Source organism: Lucilia sericata, unplaced genomic scaffold (genome assembly GCF_015586225.1).
Source record: "Lucilia sericata isolate MDLA Ls3-8-SP2 unplaced genomic scaffold, ASM1558622v1 Contig000338F_arrow, whole genome shotgun sequence".
NCBI classification, from domain to species: Eukaryota; Metazoa; Arthropoda; class Insecta; order Diptera; family Calliphoridae; genus Lucilia; species Lucilia sericata.
Window position 1 is genome coordinate 9,267 of NW_023994358.1, and position 26,078 is coordinate 35,344.

General features: G+C 30.0%; 1 protein-coding gene across 1 annotated transcript; it reads right to left on the minus strand.

Annotated features, from left to right (window-relative positions):
- Window positions 1-11,970: 11,970 nt before the first annotated feature.
- Window positions 11,971-19,355, minus strand: LOC119603804 (apolipoprotein D-like). The gene is made up of 6 exons (XM_037955996.1): window positions 18,983-19,355; window positions 16,128-16,236; window positions 15,935-16,065; window positions 15,801-15,877; window positions 15,632-15,730; window positions 11,971-12,563 (listed from the first exon to the last, which is right to left on the minus strand). The coding sequence occupies exons 1-6, from the start codon at window positions 18,997-18,999 to the stop codon at window positions 12,319-12,321; spliced, it is 678 nt and encodes a 225-aa protein (XP_037811924.1). The 5' UTR covers window positions 19,000-19,355; the 3' UTR covers window positions 11,971-12,318.
- Window positions 19,356-26,078: the final 6,723 nt, after the last annotated feature.

Genomic DNA, 26,078 nt, shown 5'->3' on the forward strand with positions numbered 1-26,078 from the left:
AAGAACATAATATATTTTCTATATTTTTTAATACACAAACCTTGCTACTCTCATATATCGTATGTAAGTACATATATGTATATGTGGAACTTAAGTATTTGTGTGGAAATCTAATAAAACACTTGGGCTCAAAGAAATAAAATTGGAAAGCAGCAAAAAAAAAAAAAACGGAAGTATAGAAAAACACTTGAGAATTATTGCTTAAAAAAAATACCATCTATAGTACAGGGTTTTTAAGCACCACAGAAAAAGAGACAAAAGGGATAAATATAAGAAAAAAAAAACATATATATATTTTTTATTAGGTTTATTTTCTAAACAAATGTGTAACATTAAATGCCAATATTAAACTGCTCGAATTACCAGCAACATAAAATATCCCCCTGAATATGTTTCGTATACAAATCAAAAAGCTGTTACTCTTAGACACAACATCTTAAATATGACTGTCTAGTTGTATTTTGGGTGCAAGTTAGGGGACTGTAATTTTTTTTTTACTTTCAATGACCTTTTTAAATATTAATACTTGTTGTGATTGCATGGGGAATACTGATTGACTTTGTTTTTATTTGCAAACACTCCCCTTAATTTATCTTGTTTATTTTTCTAAGACAGTGGCTGAGAAACACAAACCCACCCCCTCCCTGCTCTTAACCTTAATCAAAAATGAATGAATTGTATTTACATTCATGCACATGTTTATGTGAATGTAATAGTTAGAATATTGCCCTTCTTGGTTTTAAATTTGATTCCGGCACCACATAAGTGACTTTCTCTGTTTCTTATCGACCACTGAAATCGAAACTTTTCTATAAAAATACTATTTGTGTTTTAGTTTTTCTTTTATTGGTTTAACAAAACAATTCAACCAGTGGTTGCTCCCGCGGGACTTGCATCAAATACTAACTTCACACTTTGTTGTTTCTCGTTTATTTTTCTGCAGTTAAAAGCATCATTCCTTCTGGCTAGATGTCTGACTGACTGTTTAGGAATACAGTGAGTAATAGGACAAAGCACACCGATAAAAACAAAAGGTTTCAAAAAAAATAAGAAATATATTTTTTATAAATTACAATAGAAAATTGCTTGTAGAATGGAAAAGAAAATATATCGATCATTTTCTACTGAGAGAAAATGTATCGATCGTTTTATATAGAATCGAAAATATATCGATAATTTTCTACTGAGAGAAAATATATCGATCGTTTTATATAGAATAGAAAATGTATCGATAATTTTCTATAGAATATGAAATGAACCAATCATTTTCTATAGAATAGAAAATGTATCGATCATTTTCTATAGAATAGAAAATGTATCGATCATTTTCTATAGAATAGAAAATGTATCGATCATTTTCTATAGAATAGAAAATGTATCGATCATTTTCTATAGAATAGAAAATGTATCGATCATTTTCTATAGAATAGAAAATGTATCGATCATTTTCTATAGAATAGAAAATGTATCGATCATTTTCTATAGAATAGAAAATGTATCGATATTTTTCTATAGAATAGAAAATGTATCGATACTTTTCTATAGAATAGAAAATGTATCGATACTTTTCTATAGAATAGAAAATGTATCGATCATTTTTTATAGAATAGAAAATGTATCGATACTTTTCTATAGAATAGAAAATGTATCGATCATTTTCTATAGAATAGAAAATGTATCGATACTTTTCTATAGAATAGAAAATGTATCGATACTTTTCTATAGAATAGAAAATGTATCGATACTTTTCTATAGAATAGAAAATGTATCGATACTTTTCTATAGAATAGAAAATGTATCGATCATTTTTTATAGACTAGAAAATGTATCGATACTTTTCTATAGAATAGAAAAGTATCGATACTTTTCTATAGAATAGAAAATGTATCGATCATTTTTTATAGAATAGAAAATGTATCGATACTTTTCTATAGAATAGAAAATGTATCGATACTTTTCTATAGAATAGAAAATGTATCGATACTTTTCTATAGAATAGAAAATGTATCGATCCTTTTCTATAGAATAGAAAATGTATCGTACATTTTCTATAGAATAGAAAATGTATCGATCATTTGCTATAGAATAGAAAATGTATCGATACTTTTCTATGGAATAGAAAATGTATCGATCATTTTCTATAGAATAGAAAATGTATCGATACTTTTCTATGGAATAGAAAATGTATCGATCATTTTCTATAGAATAGAAAATGTATCGATCATTTTCTATAGAATAGAAAATGTATCGATCATTTTCTATAGAATAGAAAATGTATCGATCATTTTCTATAGAATAGAAAATATATCGATCATTTTCTATAGAATAGAAAATGTATCGATCATTTTCTATGGAATAGAAAATGTATCGATCATTTTCTATAGAATAGAAAATGTATCGATCATTTTCTATATAATAGAAAATGTATCGATCATTTTCTATAGAATAGAAAATGTATCGATCATTTTCTATAGAATAGAAAATGTATCGATCATTTTCTATAGAATAGAAAATGTATCGATCATTTTCTATTCTATAGAATAGAAAATGTATCGATCATTTTCTATAGAATAGAAAATGTATCGATCATTTTCTATAGAATAGAAAATGTATCGATCATTTTCTATAGAATAGAAAATGTATCGATCATTTTCTATAGAATAAAAATGTATCGATCATTTTCTATAGAATAGAAAATGTATCGATCATTTTCTATAGAATAGAAAATGTATCGATCATTTTCTATAGAATAGAAAATGTATCGATCATTTTCTATAGAATAGAAAATGTATCGATCATTTTCTATAGAATAGAAAATGTATCGATCATTTTCTATAGAATAGAAAATGTATCGATCATTTTCTATAGAATAGAAAATGTATCGATCACTTTCTATAGAATAGAAAATGTATCGATCATTTTCTATAGAATAGAAAATGTATCGATCACTTTCTATAGAATAGAAAATGTATCGATCACTTTCTATAGAATAGAAAATGTAACGTTCATTTTCTATAGAATAGAAAGTGTATCGATCATGTTCTATAGAATATACAATGCACCGATCATTTTCTATAGAATAGAAAATGTATCGATCATTTTATATAAAATAGAAAAGGTTATGCTTTTAATGGAAAATGCATTGATTATTTTCTGTAGAAAAGAAAATCTATCGATGATTTGCTCTAGAATGAAAAATGTATCAATCATTTTCTATAGAAAATGTATCGATCACTTTATATCAGAAAATTTATGGATCTTTTTCTATTGAATATAAAACTATAAATATAAAATGTCCCGTCACCCACTGTATATGTATAGTAAGTTTCCCATACCATCGACTCCACCACCACACTGTCTGGTCTCGTGTAAATTTTCTATTTCATTACTAAATCTAAAGTTTCAAAGTCAATATTACTTACACAAACACATACACATTTCCGTCTACTCCACCATCTTCCCGCTCCTGCAGAAATGCACAATTAATTTGGGGAGACACATTGTTTAGACGCATGTAATGGATAAGTTTACTTTTGAATTCGTCTAATGCATTTGTAAAATAGAACGAAAAAAAACAAACTTCGAAATGCTATAAAATTACATAGGATTTGTAGTTTTTGTTGTTCTTGCTAAAGTCTAAATGAAATCCACCTACTTAATTTCTGACATTTCATTTATTACACTCATTTAATGACCCTCACCTAGCTAGTCATATGTACGTGTGTTACTGTTAATTTAACAACGATGGACACGCACTGTATTTGAAGTTGGCAAAAAAAAAGTCACATTAGTAAGAAAAAATCTCAATTATCATCAATAGTTTATGATGTCTGTAATTGAAGTAGACAGCTTTTAATGATTTTTAAATAAAAATTATACAATGGAGAGAAAAGTTTAATTAGTTTCGGGAGGAGTATTTCTTAGGAATAGACGCAAGCAAAGGTAATTTATTGAAAGTTCGGGTGGTTAATTGTTACGGAGTATCTTAAGACGTTTTAAATTAAAGTAACAACTTTAAAAAAAAGCGAAACTAAGTAATTTGGTAATTCGATACCACGTTTAGATACATCAGAACCACCAAAATCCATTAACCACAGAAAATCTGAGAGTATATTCGGCTGTGCCGCATCTCATATACCCACCATCAAACCGTAGGCCGTAAAAGGAATTCTTCCCTATAAACATCAGGGTGATATTACTCATCAAATTAACTGAAGAGGAGAGATGGGGTTAATTATTGACCGTTTTTCATAAAATTTTTCATAATTTTTTTTTATACCGATTTTGGTTCATATAAAACATCGATACTTTCCGCATGAAATTCGGTAGGAAGATTTACATTCCTATAAATGTTTCTTATATCGAATTTCATAATTGTTGACGTATTTTTAAGTCAGCAATTATCCTTAAAGTAATTTTCTTATGGACCAATCCTCAATAAATTTGGTAGAGAGATTTTAACTCGTACAAAACATATGTGTGTCGAATTTCATCGCTTTTATCGTATTTCTAAGCCAGTAATGGCTTAGGGGGTAGGGTCAACTATGGACCGATCCACATAAAACTTTGATAGAAAGATTTTGGCTCCATTAAAACGTATGTGTGTCGAATTTCTTCTATTCTTAAGCCAGTAATGAGTGTTAAAGTAATTTTCTGAAGGGGACCTTATTTGGGGGTAGGGTCATTTATGGACCAATCCTCATAAAACTTGATAAGGAGATTTTGGCTCGCGTGAAACTTATGTGTGTCGAATTGCATCGCTATACTCATATTTTTAAGCCAGTATTGAGAGTTATAATAATTTTTTGAAAGAGACCTTATATGGGGGGCATTAATTTTGGACCGATCCACATAAAATTATGTAGAGAAGTGGACTGATATTGCCCATTTTGAAACCTTACCTATAGAGAATATTTGTGGACATTTTCAATCCTCTAGCTCATTCCGTTCGGACTCTATCGTGCTTTCAACAGACAGACGGACAGACATGGCTAGATCGTCTTAGAATATAATAAGGACCCAGAATATATATACTTTTGTGGGTCTGTAACAAATATTTCGATGTGTTACAAACGGAATTACAAAATCAATATACCCCCATCATGTCATAGAGCTTTTCTTAATGGACTCTTAAGGTAGGAATGCGGTGTGTTTCAGATATCTATTCCGAAGATTTTTTTGTCAGATAATTATATAGATCGAGAGAATGATGGATGGTTTAAAATTCTGCAAAAACCATTATAGATTGTCAACTAGACTCTTTGATTTTTAAGTAAGATTATGTTTAATGGAGAACCGTACTAGTGTGTGTGCATTCCAAAGACAAACAGCTGATCCAAAGTGAGCTTTAATATAACTACAATTATTCGGTGCCAATGCTTCCAATATCGTATATATTCATCAGGTTCTAAACAGCTCCATAGGGTTCTTTCATACGTTTTTGAAATGTAACGAGAGGCACAGCACGTGCTGTGTTCAAGTTCATATCTGCTCATTGTCAACTAGACTCTTTGATTTTTAAGTTAGATTAGGTTTAATGGAGAACCGTACGAGTGTTTGTGCATTCCAAAGACAAACAGCTGATCCAAAGTGAGCCCTAATATAACTACAATTATCCGGTGCTAATGCTTCCAATATCGTATATATTCATCAGATTCTAGACAGCTCCATAGGGTTCTTTCATACAGTTTTGAAATGTAACGAGAGCCACAGCACGTGCTGTGTTCAAGTTCATATCTGCTCCTGATTAAGCTTATTCGTCTGCTACGTATAGTTTGACCCAAAACCTAGAGCAGATTCAAAACGTGTTGTTTCTTGGAAAACCTGTAACTCTCTGCGACAATGGCTGACTGCACTACTATATTCAGTCAAGTTTAGCGCGTCTAGTGAAATATATATTTTTAATAGTATAAGAGGGATTTCATGTCAAGTGACACAACTTTGCACCAATATTAGTGCTATTCTTACATACTGTCGGAAATGTTAATTTGTCTAGTTTATAAGTATATGTCTTATTTTTTAAGTTTTGGACAGGAAAAATATCAAATTGCCGTTTATTTGACCCGATTCTTGTCGGGTCAAATAAAATATATTTGTCCCTACCTCTTTTTTAGAGGAAGAACTTTTCAAAACATAGGAATCTCCCCTGTTATTGTAAAATTTTAATAAAAAGAAATAGATATATGAGGTGGCGTGTCATAATGACACACTAAATTGAGTCATAGTGTCCATGGACGTTATGACAAATTCAAAAGTGGATTTCAAAGAGTCCATTTATTAAAAAATGTCCACAATGTCCATGGACATTATGACACGCCACTGATAAATGACCCATATAACATCTTAATTTTCTCAAAAAAGTATAAGATCTAGTATAACATTGAAAATATCAGATGGGAAAAATTTCTTGGGCTCTATAGAGTATGTTGTTCGCTCTTTTTATAGGAAAATGTTGGTTAAATAACCATATATGAAATCCTTGAGAGGAATTATAATCGAATATTCAGAAACCCAGATTCCTAAATGCAATTCCATAGAATTTTCCAATCTGTATTCCAAAGTATCCTAGGATATTAGGATCGAACTTCGAAGACATCCTGGTAATATCTGAAAAAGTGTTTCACAGTTCTTTTTGCATAAATGTGCATAGTTATCATCATGTTAATCTCAAACTTATTCATTCTAAGGAGGCTCCTCGTGCTGCTGTGGTTGGCGTCACTCCATAATATATTAGTACTTCACCTACCTTTACGTTGTAGTCAATTAAACTGAGGTAATGGAAAGCACTGGCATTCATGTCAAATGGTGTAGAAACGATTATAACTAATAAAACAATATCTAATAACTTTGCAACAGAACACACGATGTCAAAACCCCGATATAGGCAGAGGACTGGATTGTCATCATTTACTGCCAAAAAAAAAAAAAAAAAACAGCAAGCATTGTGTAACTATTCTACTAATATAGTTTTAGAGGCGGACTGCTATCATGAACTCTGTTAACTCAATGCATTTCTCGATATTTAGTCATACAACTGCCAACAAGGTAACATGCCCCCAAGGCTGACTAAAATTTCATATATATGCCTACCTTTGGGTAGAAAATATGTACTTATTCATTAATGAGATCAATTTTACAATGACACGAATATTCTTACTTATTTTTATGAATTTTTCAAGAAAATAAAATCAATAATCTTATTTAAAAGATTTAAACGGGCAACAGTTCCATTTAAATCAATACCATTTGTGGCACAATTAATTTCACTACCATTTTTCACAATTTATTTATTAACATAATTTTCACTTTTCTGCAAAAGATTCTCATATCAACCATCAAATTTTCCTTGAAAAGAAAATACATATATAAGAAGATGTAGTCATATCACATGCATTTATTGGGGTTGTTGAAAATAAAAAATCCAACCCACTACATAACATAAACTCTCACGCACACATTATGATAATGTAAAATGATCAATCACTTAATGTCAATTGCATTTATGTATGTATGTGTTTGAATGTAAATGAATAACCGAAAAGGACAAAAAGTAATAAACAAAATAATAAGGACGAAAAAAAAAGAGCATTCGTTTTGGTGAATGTGTATGCGATTTATATTAAAAATATATACGTGACTACAACACAAATGAGTTCATTAAGTAAATAATCATAACAATGAATCACGGATGAGATAGTGAATTAATGAATGAAAATACAAAAGTGCACAAATACACATGTTTAAATATAAAGTTATTTTATGTTAAAAAAAAAAACAACAACAAATTATGAATAAAAATAAAACCTTAAACCAAAATATAACTGAAATATATATAATTCATTAAAATTTCAGTTTTAAGGTTTTTTTCATGGTGTGGTTGAACAACATTTGTCTTTTGAATCATTTAAATTACAGATTTTTTTAAACACCACAATTTATTTTATACTGGTCTGTAGTTTTTCTTTATTTCTTTCTTTTTTTGTAGAGAAACACAACAATAAATATAATATAACAATAGAGGAAATAATAAAAGACACAAAAATAATTCAAAAGAACAAATTAGGAAGCACAAACCATGAAATGTAACACTGAATACACAGCAGCCACATTGAAAAGGGACACAAATTGTTAGTGTGAAAAAAGTGGAAACCCACATAAAAATATAGTTTAGCATATAAAACAAGTGGCAGAGAGATGTAACAGTGTTGGGAGTTGTTATGTTTACAATGCAAAATTGTACTAAAAAGAGAATTTTTAATGCCAGTCACCACTATCAGTGGTGATAGAGGGTATTAGTGTATATGTTTTTATACCCACCATTAACTTTCAACTTTACTGGTGGAGTACCATTAAATACTCAAATTTTTCTTTAGTCTTTAAAGGTTTCCAGCTTCCTATATGAATATATAGGTCGACTTGGAAGATTTCCTTTAAACCAACGTGGGATATCGTGGCGTTTTGCTTAAGAGCTCAGCCATCAAACTAAGTAATCAAAAAAAAAAAAAAAATAATAATAATAATAATTGATAATAATAAGGTCTATTGATATAGTTTGTTTGGTATTGAAAATATACAAAATCGGTCCACATTTTCGCATAATCCCCATACAAGTGGTACCCCGGAAAACAGTTTTAACAGTCATAAATGGTTTAAAAATACCAGTATAAAGATTAAATTCTGCATAAATAAGTCTTATGTAAACGTAAATCCCTTAACCAAATTTTATGAGGATCGGTTCATAATTGTCCATATCCCCCATATAAGGTCGCCTTCAGAAAATGTCTTTAACCCTCATTACTGGCACAGAAATGCGAGTACAGCGATGAAATTCGATATAAACAAGTTTTGTATGAGCTAAAATCTATCTATTAACTTCTGTGACGATCGGTCCATAATTGACCCTACTCCCCATATTAGGTACCCTTCAGAAAATTACTTTAACGCTTATTACTGGCTTGGAAATATGAATACAGCGATGAAATTCGACATAAACAAGTTTTATATGGGCCAAAATGTCTTTACAAACTTTTGCGAGGATCGGTCTATATTTTACCCTATCCCCGTATAAATTCCCCTTCAGTTAGTGGTCGAATATAACACTCTTACTTGTTCATTGTGTCATTCATTGTTTTTATGAAACACTTCATGGTCTTTATGAAATTCAGATTATATTCAGCTATGTCCGTCTGTCTGTATAAAATATGTTTATTATAAAACAAATCAATGAAATGTACCCAAAATGTAATAGTTTTTTTTTTTTTTGAAAATGGTTGAACTAGCTGATATGAACCAGTTTTCTGAATTTATTTATTTTTCTATTATTTAGAAAAAACTTTGAAAAGATTCTCTGAATGATATGTATAAACATATTGTGTATGTTTTGCTTACACATCGAACATATTGTTCGATGCGAGAAAATTTGAATAGATTTTCAGAACTATGGTCAATTACGAACCGTTCTAAAGGGTCTATGAACAATAAGTTCATTTTCCGGGATCATGTAAATCTGTATGGGAGCACATATCTGAGGTCTACTAAATACACTCCATTTTTTATGAAAACACATCTTAATATTTATACCCTACACCACTAAAGTTGGGAGGGCATTATGCGTTTGTGCTAATGTATGTAACTCACAAAAATATTGGTCCTACAATCACCTTATACCAATTGGCTCAGAATCACTTTCTGGGTCGATTTAGCTATGTCCGTCCGACAGGCTGTCTGTCCGTCTGCGTGTCCATGTAAACCTTGTACGCACGGTATAGGTTACAATTTTCAAAAAACGACGGCCGATCATTACAAAAACTGGAATTGTCATTTAAGCCTATATAAGTAAAACTTGTGGAGAGATAGTAGTATATTTATCGTACATAGTTATGAGTTAAACACCCCTAATTGGAAGGTCAGGTTGTATCGGCTAGGTGATAAAATGGACCGATTTCAAAATTGTGAAAATTGTGGCCTGTAGCTTGCGTATGTGCGCAAGAAAGCACAGGTCACTGGACAGCTAGCCAGCCGGACAGACGGACGGTCATGTCCTAATTGACAATTATCAATCTGAGTCGGTCGGTATACTTTCAAGTGGTTGGTTCTACATCCATAAAACATCAGCACAAACGCATAATATACTCCGTTGTTGAATTCGGCTGATATCGTTGGCTTAGTTTTAACATGAGCGTCTTTTTGGCAGACAGACAGACAGATATAGCTAAATCGACTCAGTAACTATACTGCCCCTCTGAACAATGCATCGTATGATGTACAATAGAGTCTAAATGACAGAAAGTAGGTTAATGAATGAGAGAGAGAGCAACTGTGCCGCAAATATCATCACTGATGTAGAGTACAATAAAACCTAAAAAATAATTAAAACAAAAAATTTAAATGAAGAAAAGAATGCGAAAAAATTTAAACCAAAATTATGTAAAAAAAATCACATTTATTATTTCCGTTGTGGAAACAGTGGATAGACAAGGTGCAACACCGTAGAGAGTCTTTCTGTTGGCAATCCATTTGGGTACATTTCATTGGTTTTCATTGTGTTACTCTTAGAATAGTTATTCTAAAAGAAGATGTTTAAATAACATATTTCTACAATTAGGATTTACTTTAGAGATCATCATATACAGAAGCCTATCAAGGTGAGTTTATGTAGTTTCTAACTCAACATTGGTTTGAGAATAATTAATAAATCAATGTCTATAGATATATTTTTCCTTATTAATATAACAAGTTATGTACATAATGCTACTTTAAAAAACCTCTAAATGAATATAGGTTTTACATACAACTTTCTATTTAAAACATTATCATACTATACCCTACTTATTCAAGTATTAGAAAATTAGTTATACATACATACATCTTCTAAATAGTTGTAGTATTATTAACTACATTTTTTTTTAAATATTCACGTATCTAGCGTAACATTGCCTTTTTCCTTTACAAGAGAGTCGACATATAAATTCATATACGCAGAAAAAAGAAGAAAGAAAATCCACAAACAAATGAATAAAAATGCTTGAAAAAAGAAATAACATCATAGAAAAATATTTAATGTTGTAGTCTTCATGCTCTTGTAGTCATAATATGATACAAAACTAGTTCAACCATATTTATGTGCTTGTATGAGGAGGGCATGAATTCGAAGGCAGTTTTTAATGGTATTTTGAAATTGAAAGAACAATTTCTATAAACCACAATTTAAACAATTTCGTACTAATAGAAAAATATGAATAACGTTAAAATATTAGTCCTTCGAAAAGTATGTTTTCAATCAAGCAAAATAAATTTCTATCCTGCCCTCATATGTTTGTATAAGTATAAAGTTTTCATAATATTTAAGTTTGCCAGTGTATAGCCAAGAAGGTCCTTGTGGCAACTGATATTGTATACGTGCAATGCATGCATTTATTAGATATTTTTACATACATACATACTCTCCACAATGTATGTAAGTATAAGTTATATAGTATTTTATGTAGTACACGAGGAGTATGAGTTCAAATACATACAAAATTATTTGTCCAAAATAAACATTTTTTATATGTATTCATGTTTGTTACCACACTTATCTGTATTTGTATTTTGTCTTTAACTCTGTTGTATTGTTTTGCGGGTGTATTACAAATCCCTTTTTCATAATCATAACTCGTACGCAGTGGAGGGCACAAACCCAAATACAGAAACAAAGTACGAAATAAATAAGACTTTTCCACTTTGTTTACTGTATGATACAATATAAATCATGGCGAACTTTAGATAGGATATGTTACTGGAAAATGTTAACAAGATTTAAAAGTAACAACTACACAGATATTTTTTAACATAATAAAAATTATTTATAGCATTTATTTTAAATGCCAAATAAAAACTTACCTAAATGGAAAATAACTAATGAGTTATTAAATGGAAATCTGTGGTTTATATATTTCTCCTGAAAATATCCAAAATAATTTAACTTTATCATAAATTTTAATAATTAATTGTCGTTGCTTTGCCTGACAACACCATAATTGTGTATTCATCAATAAAACCAATATTATGTTTTTATACAATTTGCTCATAAATTTCGTAAATTAATTATTTGTTTTATCAAACAACTTAATAAGTTATAAATTTTATGCACACTCATAGAAATATAAATATTTGTATGTTAGTATTTATAAACATATTATAATTATAGAAGAGAAAACACATTTTTACATAAGTAATTAAACCACATATCAATTACATGTTGAAAAAGCTTGTGCTCATGAAACGTATAAAACTCATAATAACATCAACTATGCGCCTTAAAAGACGCATAAACAAATTTCATGCCGATTCTATGACTCTTTCAGTTGATGAAAAATCTAGAGTAGACTGATCATCTGCGGTAGTAGATGAGGCTTCTGCAATTTGATCGTCATCGGTGGTGGCTTCAAGAATATTAGGGCAATCAGTTTGAGTTGATTTTATGAGGAATGTCTCGGACAGTTTATTTTCTTGAATGACGCGTTTAGCAGCTGAAATGGCTTCCTCTGTGGGCTGACGTTGACGAGTTAAGATCCAAAGTAATTCTGGAAACAGTCAAAATTAATTTATTGATTTAATAGTAATAAATATAAAAGAACCGGTTAACATAAAAATTGTATATTCAAATTAAGTAGTTGTATAATATTAATGACTAGACAGTTTTACGAAACACAGTGGTGTTAGAGTAACAAAAAAAGAATCAATAGTGAACTGAGTATTTCTTAGGATGTTATCTATTTAACTAACTAACTAACTAACTAACTAACTAACTAACTAACTAACTAACTAACTAACTAACTAACTACTAACTAACTAACTAACTACTAACTAACTAACTAACTAACTAACTAACTAACTAACTAACTAACTAACTAACTAACTAACTAACTAACTAACTAACTAACTAACTAACTAACTAACTAACTAACTAACTAACTAACTACTAACTAACTAACTAACTAACTAACTAACTACTAACTAACTAACTAACTAACTAACTAACTAACTAACTAACTAACTAACTAACTAACTAACTAACTAACTAACTAACTAACTAACTAACTAACTACTAACTAACTAACTAACTAACTAACTAACTAACTAACTAACTAACTAACTAACTAACTAACTAACTAACTACTAACTAACTAACTAACTAACTAACTAACTAACTAACTAACTAACTAACTAACTAACTAACTAACTAACTAACTAACTAACTAACTAACTAACTAACTAACTAACTAACTAACTAACTAACTAACTAACTAACTAACTAACTAACTAACTAACTAACTAACTAACTAACTAACTAACTAACTAACTAACTAACTAACTAACTAACTAACTAACTAACTAACTAACTAACTAACTAACTAACTAACTAACTAACTAACTAACTAACTAACTAACTAACTAACTAACTAACTAACTAACTAACTAACTAACTAACTAACTAACTAACTAACTAACTAACTAACTAACTAACTAACTAACTAACTAACTAACTAACTAACTAACTAACTAACTAACTAACTAACTAACTAACTAACTAACTAACTAACTAACTAACTAACTAACTAACTAACTAACTAACTAACTAACTAACTAACTAACTAACTAACTAACTAACTAACTACTAACTAACTAACTAACTAACTAACTAACTAACTAACTAACTAACTAACTAACTAACTAACTAACTAACTAACTAACTAACTAACTAACTAACTAACTAACTAACTAACTAACTACTAACTAACTAACTAACTAACTAACTAACTAACTAACTAACTAACTAACTAACTAACTAACTAACTAACTAACTTACTAACTTACTACTTCCGTGTTGGCCTTACTACACGGTTACACTTTCGCAACCACAGGATGAGCTTGTTAGACGTAGTATACAATTTTTGTTATTTTATCGGTCCATATCCAAGCACTTTGCTCAACTACTCGTTTACAACTGTTGATTCGGTATCAATACGTAGAGACGTAATCGTTAGGCAGAAATATGAATCTATCAAATAAGTCTTATTCTTACTCACGGAGAACACACCATGGAAAATCTGGTATGAATAGAGTAAACTCTGACATAGAAAGAAAATTCTATGATATCATTTGTAGATATATTCCAGCACACTTCTCATTCATCTGGGATATTAATGTGGAATAACATTCCACGCATTCAATCCAGGTATACGAGTGGGTGAGACCCATATATTCATTCATCCATTCTGTATAATATACACTTTGCACCACCTCATTTCCAACTCTTAGTCTCACAGTCACTTCTCTGTTTGGTATATGTGCTGAGTCGGGACACAGCCCTGAACTTATACCGAAGAGAATGTTGGATAAAGTGCACTGCTATCACGTGCACCCCGAAGATACCTCTCTATTAATCAAAACTCTGCCCTGTAGGCTACAGTGCACCCTAAAACGACCTCTCTAATAATAACTACCGGTTCCCGTCGTACCAATGTATTAGGCTTCTAAGTCAAATCTTTGGAAGGAAAGGCCGTTTATACATGTGCATACATACAACACCACCAGTTTATAGCCTCGGCAGTCTAGCGGTGTTGGTAGCTACTCTTTTCCCCGGATTGCAATAAGACCAAAATAGGGAAGTTCATCAAGATAACATGGTGGGATGAAAACATTGCTACAACTTTCTTCTAAATAGTTTACAACAGGTATTGTCTGCTTGGCCGAGCTTCACATACTATCCTAAGTTTCCGTTAATACCAATTTATCTCTTTTTTCATCGTGAGTTATGATACAGTGCAAAAATTATTTCCTTTCAGGCTGCAATTACGCAAAATACAAAATCGTCTTTTGTCTTTAGTATTTGTGGTACCCTATTTCTATAATTTTGAATGAATCTATATTCGCAAACATCTGGAAAATGCTACTTGAGTAGTAGTAGTAGGTAGTAATAGTAGTAGTATATCATACATGTCTTTAGTAAAGAAGAGCGTGAGCTATATATTTGCTCTCCACTTTTTCATAAAAACCTAGTTTTTGTTTTTTAGTGTTTGTTTTTATATTTTTAATACTTGCCATTAGATAACATTAAAGCCCCTCTTTAAAGATTGTTTGCTTTGTGAAACATTAAAGTGAGTTTAAAAATAGAATATGTATTTGCTTAAATCGAACTGATAATAAATATGAATGAAAATATTCATATTTTAATTTCAACACACAATTGAAGTAACCTCTACCACTGTCTATTCATTAACTAATTAATTATATTAAGCTTAAAACAATTATAGATTTTATATACTCCTATTAAATACAGCAGCAAAGGGAGGGGAAGTAGAATAAACATTCATAAAATATATAGCAAAAGCACACCACAATTGTTTTGTGGACATAAAAAAGTTGTTCTAATTGTTTTTTGCGGTTGGCATAATTAATTACTTAAAATCATTATAATTTATTGCAATTGAGTGAAGAGAGATGAAATTAAATTAAATCAAATCAAATGAATGATAAGGAAATAAATTATATTTTATAGACATAAAATTGCATTTGTAATGAATACTAAACTTTATGAATAATTTAATTTTAATGATTATATTTAATAGTTTTTATTGTATATACTTACTGGCATGACCATATGAACTGATATTTTTACAGCTGTAGACAACAACCCAGTTATCATAGTCTGTTCCTAATACCAAATAATTGGGGGTATCAACTTGTTCTAAGAAAATGTAATAAAAAAAAAAATAAATAAAATTTATAATATCAATAATTCAAAGGGAAATACTAACGATTTCTAAATTCTACTGCCAATTGTCCGGGACCCAAAACTTTGGCACTTCCTACAGCACTATTAGGTTTATTGATTCTAAAATTTAGTTAATAACTATTTAGTTAAGTTAGTTTATAATAAGTTATAACTTACATTACATAAACTCCTGTATTAACCACTGATATGGTGGAGTTTCCCTCATCTTTATAAACTGCCTGTTGGCACTTTTGTCCCACCTCAAATATAAAGGGATACTTCGAATATTCATACCAGGTGCCCATGTACTGTTATATATAAAAAAATGTAATATTACTAGTGATTTTAGTAAATTTTATACCTAACTTACCCTTTCCAAATCGAACGTTTCTACTATTTTAACTTCAGGACAGCTATTAGGGAAAGGAACTTGACATCTGGCAAAATGAATGCAGCCAAAAAGTAGCACCAGAAAAATACTAAAATAAAGAAAATTACAAAATGGCAATGTAAACATATTGTATTAATTAGGAATTATAAAGTAGTGATTTTCAAAAGGTCTTAGTTCTATAACGGATAGAGCTTCGCGGTTTTTGAAACAAGATTTCATTTTACACTCACAACACAAATACTAAAATACACGCTATTTGATCATATTTATCTAATGAGCTCAGTCTTCTTTAAATTTCTCTAAACCTGTTCTATCTTAGCCATATAGTCAATGTAGACGGGGGTGAAATCTATGAATTAAATATCGCAAAATCAATCCATTGATATCAGCAGTATTGGCTACAAGGTCATAAATATGTTCCTTTACATAAAATATTTTAATGAGTGACACACCAATAATTCAGAAACTCTGTCTATAGGACGTAAGTCTTTAGAATTTTCCAATCGATGTTCCTAAGGGATGTTATATCCAGTAAAACGCGATGCTTACCAAGGTGTTTGAATTTAATTTATACAAAGCTTTAGCAATGGCAGATGAAATGTTTTAGTGTTTCCCTATATACACCACATGATCTTATTTGTGTGGTCCTACACAGAGAAAAAAAAAATATATACGCCTGGTACCAAATTGATACCAAATTTTTCAATAACATCCGTTGTCAAGTATATACATACATACAAAAACAACATGTAATGTAGACTTCGCAACTTTGTCAACATTGCAACAATTCGTTGTCGCAAACTAAACGTTATGCACATACGTTGTCTAAAAGTTAACAAACGTGGTAAACTCAAATTGCGTTGTAAGTAGTGAGCTTACCACGTTTGTTAACAGTTAGATAACGGATGTGCATAAAGTTTAGATTGCAACAACGAAAAAGTTGCGTGGTCTACATTACATGTTGTTGTATGTATGTATGTACTTGACAGCGGATGTTATTGAAAGATTTGATGTCAATTTGGTACCAGGCGTGTATATATTTTTTCCCCCTGTGTACCAACCCATCATTATTCCATCTTGTCAAGTGGTATTCTCTTGACCTGACCTTAAATTCAGCTTCTTTTGCTTCGATCTGTTTTACATTTGACAAGAGGCCGAAGTGCCCCTGTCATGTTGGTCTTATTTCACGGAGGTACTTATTCAACCACAGAGTGAGCTGACTATACGACTCTCCACCAGCCGTTGTGCTTCTTATACGCCGGTGGCCATTTTTGTACATGGTTCTGCCCATCTGCGGTTCCCGTGGTACCAGATTATGTAGTTCCGTGTTACGAAAACATTCCAAGAAAAGGGCGAGGATATGTTTTATTATTACCAATTTATAGTCCCGGCAGACTAGTGGTACTGTTAGTACTTATTTTTGCCGGGATTGCAATAACACCAAGATAAGGGTCTTTCATCATGTACCCAAGATTACTGAGAAAAGTCGCTATAAGAAATCTATGTGGTATTTTATCAACATCTAGGTTAACCCAAGGATGCCGTGTGTCTCTAAGTAGTATAGCGTGACAATCTAGGATAGTTCCTGTATATGTCTCTGTACATAATAACTGTCAGTGTAGCTATATAGCCTACGAACTAGCCAGAACTGGCACTATGAGAGATGATAATGAATTGGTTCAAATCAAATGGTTTAGCATAACCATCGGGGTTTACCAAGCTTCTGTAAGATTGCCCTAGGTCATGCTGACTGTTAAGCTTAAGTAGTGATCACATAAGAATGAATGAATGTCATAAGAAATGGGAAAAAGAGACTCTATCTCATCTACTCTTTTATTGTCCGACATTTATTGAGAGTTTGGGTTCTTCTGTTCTTCCATAGACATGGAGGAACTGTATAGGGTAAATCTTAAAGACATATTAAATTTCATAAATGGAACCGGTTGGTTTACTTATTGAAGTTGTGGGTCATACTATGAAGACTTCTACTACCACTAGAGTATTACAATAGAATAAAAAATTATATATATATATATCGAAGTTAGCTGCTTATGAGTGGCTGCCATTTGAATCTAACCTTGGGCTATTATTCCTTTAGGAAAAAACAATATAGTTATCGAACGGACTTACATCGTTAAAGCGACTGATATAAAGAGTTCACATTTTAATACCCTACACCACTATAGTGAGTATACCAATCGGCTTAGAATAACTTTCTGGGTTAATTTATCTATGTCCGTCTGTCTGTCTGTCCTTCCGTCCTTCTGTGTGTCCATATAAACAGATCGCAGTTTTCAAGATACTTTAATGAAATTTGGCACATACTACTCTTTTGACTCAAGGATGAAGCCTATTGAAAATGGAATAAATTGATCAATTATTTCGCATAGCCCCAATACAACCGTACTCCCGAATAGGGGTTTTAAGCTCATAAATATGTTAAATGTTCTTGAATCACTCCAAAAATCGGCAAGTCTTAATGATACCGCAGATTTTCATAATGATGGGGCCTCATTTGACGCTATCGCCCATATAAAATCTCTTTCAGAAAATGACTTGATGGTCAAAATTTACTTATAAACATAAATATTACGGCGATATTCTGCATAAATAATTTTAATGTAGACAAAAATCCCTCTACCAAAATTTTTTTTTTCAACTTTTTTTCTCAAAAAGTGGTCTTTAAACCATTACAGAAAAGGTAATTTTTCATAAATAAATTTTCCAGCACTTTAAAAATGTCAATCTATACATTAATGTAATTTACAAAAATACATTTTGTTTGGACACATGTCGTCTACACCTGGCATTTATTTAAATTATTATTAACTCACCTCATCTCAATCCTCATTGTTGTAAACAACAACTGTCTGTTCACGATAATATCTATTTGATGAATATGTATGAAGTGGTATTTTCAATAGAATTTATTTTCAATTATATAACTAACAAACTTGTTTTTTTTTAATTTAATTACAAAAATATTGTTATAATTAAGATGATTTGACTTGATAAATTTATTTCAGAGAATTATTTTAAACACTGTAAAGTTTAATTTTTATTTTGACATAAATCCAACTTTAAATACGAGTTGGTTTAATTATAGTTTTTACGAAATATTTAACACTTTGAAATTATTTTAAATTTTCCGTTAATTATTTATTTTAACAGCTTGATTTGTTCTAGTTGTCACTGCATTTTTGCTACTGAAACAATTTAAATGATTACTCTCCCACTTTATAGGCAACAGATGCAAAAATGCATTTCATTGTTTTGCTTTTTTCCACATTTTTTTGTGTTTAACAATAAAAACATAAAAAGACAGGAAAGTATAACAAAAAAAGTTTTATTTTTTTTTTATTTATTTATTATATGTATGTATAAGGGCCTAGATTTGTTTAATTTATAAAGTGTAATAATCATTTTGTGTTGCTTTTTGATTTCATTTCAAATTATTATCAATTTTCACTTTTTTTCTATTATATAGTTTTTTGTTTACACTTTGTTTGAATTATGAATTGTCTCGTGTGCGTTTTGTTTAGACTACAGTGAAATTTTGTTTCAAAAGATTATTTGAAATTTGATAAGCAACGTACGGAAGCTCTCTTCAAATACATAAGTATAAACAATTAAATTTATATTAATACTAGCATACCCTGGGTGCTTCGCTACCCTAACCAAAATTAAATACATACAAAATTTTGTTTACTTTTACAGAAAATTATAATTGATTAAAATTTTTTTTAATGTTTCAGTTTTTTACGTTCAATATCACATGAATAAATTCGCATTCAGGAAGGAACTTGTATTTTTAGTTTCGTTCGCTTAGCTTCCCCATTATAGAAAATTTCGAAAGTACTATTTGAAAAAAAGTATTATAAAATACCTCTTATAGATTTTCATTTAATCAAAAATTTTATGTTTCTCTGTTCAATATTATAGACAATTCAAAAAATATAATTTGATGAATGCAAAAGTACCAAAACTCCCTTTCAGTAGATTAGATTTCAGAAAATTTTAAATGTAGGGACCTTAGTGAATGGTCCTTACATTTTAAATTTTATATTTTTATGTTCAATATCGTAAAAATATAAAAGTACAATCGCAGAAACGAAAGAGTACAAAAATCTCTCTAAGTAAATTCTCATTTAATAAGGACCGTATGTCATGTGTTCCGGTTAACCATTATAGAGACTCCAAAAGGTACCATTTGAAGGATGGAAAAGTACCAAAGAGTGCCCACTTACAGAATATTATTCAGTCAAGACCATGTATGTTAAGATTTATGTTCCTAGGTTGAATATTTTAGAAAATTCAAAAAGTACCATTTATGAGATAAAAAGTACTAAAAAGTTCTCCTTTAAAGAATCTTATTCAATGAGGACCGTGTATGTTTAATAATCATGTGTTTTGAATTCATATTATAAAACATACAGAGTATCATTTGAAGAAAGAAAATGTAACAAAAGTGGAATAAATTCTACCTTAGTAGAAAGTACTAATAAAAATAGTACAATTTTTCTCCTTTAAGCTTAGAAATATACTTTTTTGAGAATTAAGTTTACAAAATGTTCCGTTTTTAAATCTATATATCACAGATAAAACTCAAACGATTCAAATCTGCATTCACTTGTTCCAGAAAAATTGTGCTTTCAAAAAGGTACCAAACAATTTACTCGAATTTGGTCCTATATAGGCCTTAGTACTCGAATTCCAAAATAATATACCAATAGCATATTTTGTGTGAGTAAATAAACTACTTTTTCAAATTTTATAAAAATTGGCTCAATGAGTTTGAATAAAATTAAATTTCCCGTTTTTCTCCTTTTTGGTACTTTTTTTCCCCAGTGAAATAGCAAACGTATTGTTTCAATAAATATTACAGAGTTAGTCCGTAATTTAATAGGAATACTTCAATAAATCGAAGAGGAATACTTCAATAAATCGGAGATATATTCACAATATTTTCAAAAATGTTATTTTGTTTATTAGTTAAGTTATAAAAGTTATAAAGTTATAAAGGGCCAAAAAAGGTACCAAAATCACCTTTGTTACACATTTTCACCCCTCAAAAGTACGAATTTCAAAAAGTAGCATCCGTCTGCTTATTTTAAGAGTAGAAACATGTGCATTTCAAATTTTTCTTGTATCACTAATATTAGGTAAGATAATTAGGAAAACTTGTTTTACCCGTTTTTTCCCTTTTCCTAAATTTACAAATTTCCAAAAATCCCTCCTTAGTGGATCTATCTAACCAAAAACACATCTACTGTCAAAATTTCATGATTCTAGGTTCAGCCGTTTGGGCTGTGCGATGACGAATCAGTCAGTCAGTCAGTAACGCTACTATTTTATATACATATGTATATAGATTAAAAAAATTAAATTTAATATTATGGTAAATAAGAAATTTACTTTACATTTAAACTCATGTTAATTAATAAATTATTTAGCACGATAATATATGTTTTGTTAAAAATAAATGTAAACAAATTTCACTGTATTTATTTATAATTTACATTGTAGAATGACTTTTTTTGATAATTTGGTGTTATAACTATTTCTATAAACTTGTTATTTAGAAACTTTGTAGGTATTTAAATTAGATTTTTTTACATTCATTATATAATAATTTTATTAAGCTTTAAGGCAAAAACAAATTTGATTTATTTGAAATCTGTTTTTGATGAAATTTTGTCAGTTGAATAAACTCATTTGATTACGCATATAATTTTAAATTTGTTTAAATTAAGTTTTAAATAATTTATAGTAATGTCAATCGGTAAAAGTTGAACAAAAAACGGTTTACAAGTAATTTTATTACAAAATAAGAAAACAAGTGTAGTCTAGTCTATAGTCTAGTCTATAGTCTAGTCTATAGTCTAGTCTATAGTCTAGTCTATAGTCTAGTCTATAGTCTAGTCTATAGTCTAGTCTATAGTCTAGTCTATAGTCTAGTCTATAGTCTAGTCTATAGTCTAGTCTATAGTCTAGTCTATAGTCTAGTCTATAGTCTAGTCTATAGTCTAGTCTATAGTCTAGTCTATAGTCTAGTCTATAGTCTAGTCTATAGTCTAGTCTATAGTCTAGTCTATAGTCTAGTCTATAGTCTAGTCTATAGTCTATAGTCTAGTCTATAGTCTAGTCTATAGTCTAGTCTATAGTCTAGTCTATAGTGTAGTCTATAGTCTAGTCTATAGTGTAGTCTATAGTCTAGTCTATAGTCTAGTCTATAGTCTAGTCTATAGTCTAGTCTATAGTCTAGTCTATAGTCTAGTCTATAGTCTAGTCTATAGTCTAGTCTATAGTCTAGTCTATAGTCTAGTCTATAGTCTAGTCTATAGTCTAGTCTATAGTCTAGTCTATAGTCTAGTCTATAGTCTAGTCTATAGTCTAGTCTATAGTCTAGTCTATAGTCTAGTCTATAGTCTAGTCTATAGTCTAGTCTATAGTCTAGTCTATAGTCTAGTCTATAGTCTAGTCTATAGTCTAGTCTATAGTCTAGTCTATAGTCTAGTCTATAGTCTAGTCTATAGTCTAGTCTATAGTCTAGTCTATAGTCTAGTCTATAGTCTAGTCTATAATCCAGTCTATAGTCTAGTCTAGTCTATAGTCTAGTCTAGTCTATAGTCTAGTCTAGTCTATAGTCTAGTCTATAGTCTAGTCTATAGTCTAGTCTATAGTCTAGTCTATAGTCTAGTCTATAGTCTAGTCTATAGTCTAGTCTATAGTCTAGTCTATAGTCTAGTCTAGTAGTCTAGTCTAGTCTTAGTCTAGTCTATAGTCTAGTCTATAGTCTAGTCTATAGTCTAGTCTATAGTCTAGTCTATAGTCTAGTCTATAGTCTAGTCTATAGTCTAGTCTATAGTCTAGTCTATAGTCTAGTCTATAGTCTAGTCTATAGTCTAGTCTATAGTCTAGTCTATAGTCTAGTCTATAGTCTAGTCTATAGTCTAGTCTATAGTCTAGTCTATAGTCTAGTCTATAGTCTAGTCTATAGTCTAGTCTATAGTCTAGTCTATAGTCTAGTCTATAGTCTAGTCTATAGTCTAGTCTATAGTCTAGTCTATAGTCTAGTCTATAGTCTAGTCTATAGTCTAGTCTATAGTCTAGTCTATAGTCTAGTCTATAGTCTAGTCTATAGTCTAGTCTATAGTCTAGTCTATAGTCTAGTCTAGTCTATAGTCTAGTCTATAGTCTAGTCTATAGTCTAGTCGATAGTCTAGTCTATAGTCTAGTCTATAGTCTAGTCTATAGTCTGGGCTGTAGTCTAGTCTATAGTCTAGTCTATATTCTAGTCTATAGTCTAGTCTAGTCTATAATCTAGTCTATAGTCTAGTCTATAGTATAGTATATAATCTATTCATTAGTTTTAGAGGAAGATAGAAAATGGTTGTTTGATTAGTGAATGTGTTACTAAGAATAGGAATCTAATTATTCTTAACTTGATACGACAATACAGTGTAAAATGACTACAATGCATTGTAAAAATAGCGACAATAAGTGTTCAAGGAGTTTATTAAACGATACAATTTTTCATATAAGCATTATTTGTTTTCAAAATTACTTACTGAACAATCATTCAATATACTCTTGCTGTCTGAACTTGTAACAGCTTCTCAAAAAGATAAAATCAGCAAACATGTGCGTCGAATTTCTCTTGGTATTACAAAAATACTATAAAATTGTTGATTTAATCATAAACATTTTTTTATTTGATTTTATCTTTTAAAATAAAACTGTATACATTTCACTTAAAATTAAAAAAAAAAAATGTTGTGAAAAAAAAAAAAAATAAAACATATTTTACTGTCATTTAGTTCATCACTCAAATCAAATATTTAACATGGGCTTGTGAATACGCAATTACAACATTCATTTCATTCATAATGTAAACAATTTTTACACCAGTCCTATTTTCATTACAAAAATAAAATAAATATTTAAACATTTCACACGGACACTCAAAAAAATAAGAAAAAAAATCATAAAAATATAAATTTATGACCAAACCAGCACATAAATTCTGGGATTTGTGAAATTGCTAACGAAAAGAATTTTTAAAGTTTTTTTATATATTTTATTTAAATTTTTATTGCTGCTTGGAGATTTCGTCATATTTGTTTGTTTTGTTTTTTTTTTCAGATTTTAATATTTCTTTGAGTGTAAATTTTTATTAGTTTACAGCAAAGCACTGCAAGCTAAATATTTCCACATTGAAAATTTAAATAAACACAATTTCAAATTATTTTAATTAATTTCCAAAGGCTATTTTCGTGAATTTTTATGCTTTTTTCTGCAGTTGTGTTTATTTTGGTCTGCTTTGTTGCTAGAACTGTAGTTTAAAGTTAATAATAAATAAATTTTTTTTAACGGAAACTACATTTTACCTAAATGATGTTTAACAACATTTTAAAATAAAAGTAATTAAAAACTAAGTAAAAATTTTATAAATTTGAAAAAAAACTAATTAACATTAAATAGTTTAAAATTTAGTTTTAAACGATTTTAGTTAAATATCTTACATACATATATCCCTATTTTAAATTTATATATTATAGATATGTTTTAAATCATTTCTACATTCAATGTACATTTTAAAATCTATGTCAAATCCTTTTTACGCTAACTAAGAGTACGAACATAAAACCAATTTGCATTAACAATGTTAATACAAAACAGAAGTGGCAATGTAAACAGAATGATGGGAAAAATGTTCTAACTATTAAAAAAGCATACAAAATATTCAAGGTATACATAGTGTGTACAAGCAGAATATGCAACTGAATCTTTCATGTATACACTGAAAGAAACATTTTATAAATATTGTACTTTATGTATGATTTCAGCTCCCTAGCTCTTTCCGTTCGGATTTGATCGATCTTTCAGCAGACAGACAGCAGACAGATAGACAGACAGACAGACAGACAGACAGACAGACAGACAGACAGACAGACGGACGGACAGTCATATGGACGGACATTGTTAGTACGTCTATAACTGATATTTCGATGTGTTACAAACGGAATGACTAAGTCAATAGACTCCATCTTTTGTTGTGGTATAATAATATGTAATAAGTGTCAGAAAGTCCCCTTTAATAGATTTTTATTCAATTAGGATCCTGCTGGTTTAATTCTGTGATTCTAGGTTTAATGCTAAAAGTAAAGTTCAAAAAGTACGTACTAGCAAAAAAATTTATCTTGAATATTACCTTGATTTCGATTTATTGACGAAAAACTATTTTTTTAAAAGAGGCTTTATATGGGGAATAGGAGCGAATGTGGACCGATCCCGATAAAATGGGCTGGATAGATTTTAATTTATATAATATCTGTCTGTGCTAAATTTCATTGCAATAACAGTGTTAATAAATGAATTGTGGATATTCAAGTCACTTTCTCAAGGGGGCTTTGTATGGGGGCTCGGCTCAGAGGAAGTCCGATCATTTCGAAATTCGGCAAGGTCATCAAGGCTGTATAAAACTTAGCTGTGTGAACTTTCATCGAGATACATTTATATTATACATAATTATGAGCTTATAAGACCTTTTCGGGGGTTCAGTTGTATGGGGGCTAGGTGAAATAATGGACCGATTTTAACCTTTGTTTTGTCCTTAGGTCAAAACAAACGTGTATTCCAAATTTTATCAATGTATCTTGAAAATTGCGACCTGTACTTTGATAACAACATTTACATGAAAAAATAACAACGTTACAGAATCTGATTCTGAGTCGATCAGTAGGTAAACACGGAGGCAAGGCAGGTAAATGTGGCCCACAATTAAACATTTTTGTACAAACAATCCTCGTCCTCTTCCATATCTGATATACTATCGTAGGCCTCAACAATTATAGAAAATTCAACATGTAAGAATGTATTATCGGGCATGACAGACCATGTAATACCCTACACCAGTAAACACGGAGA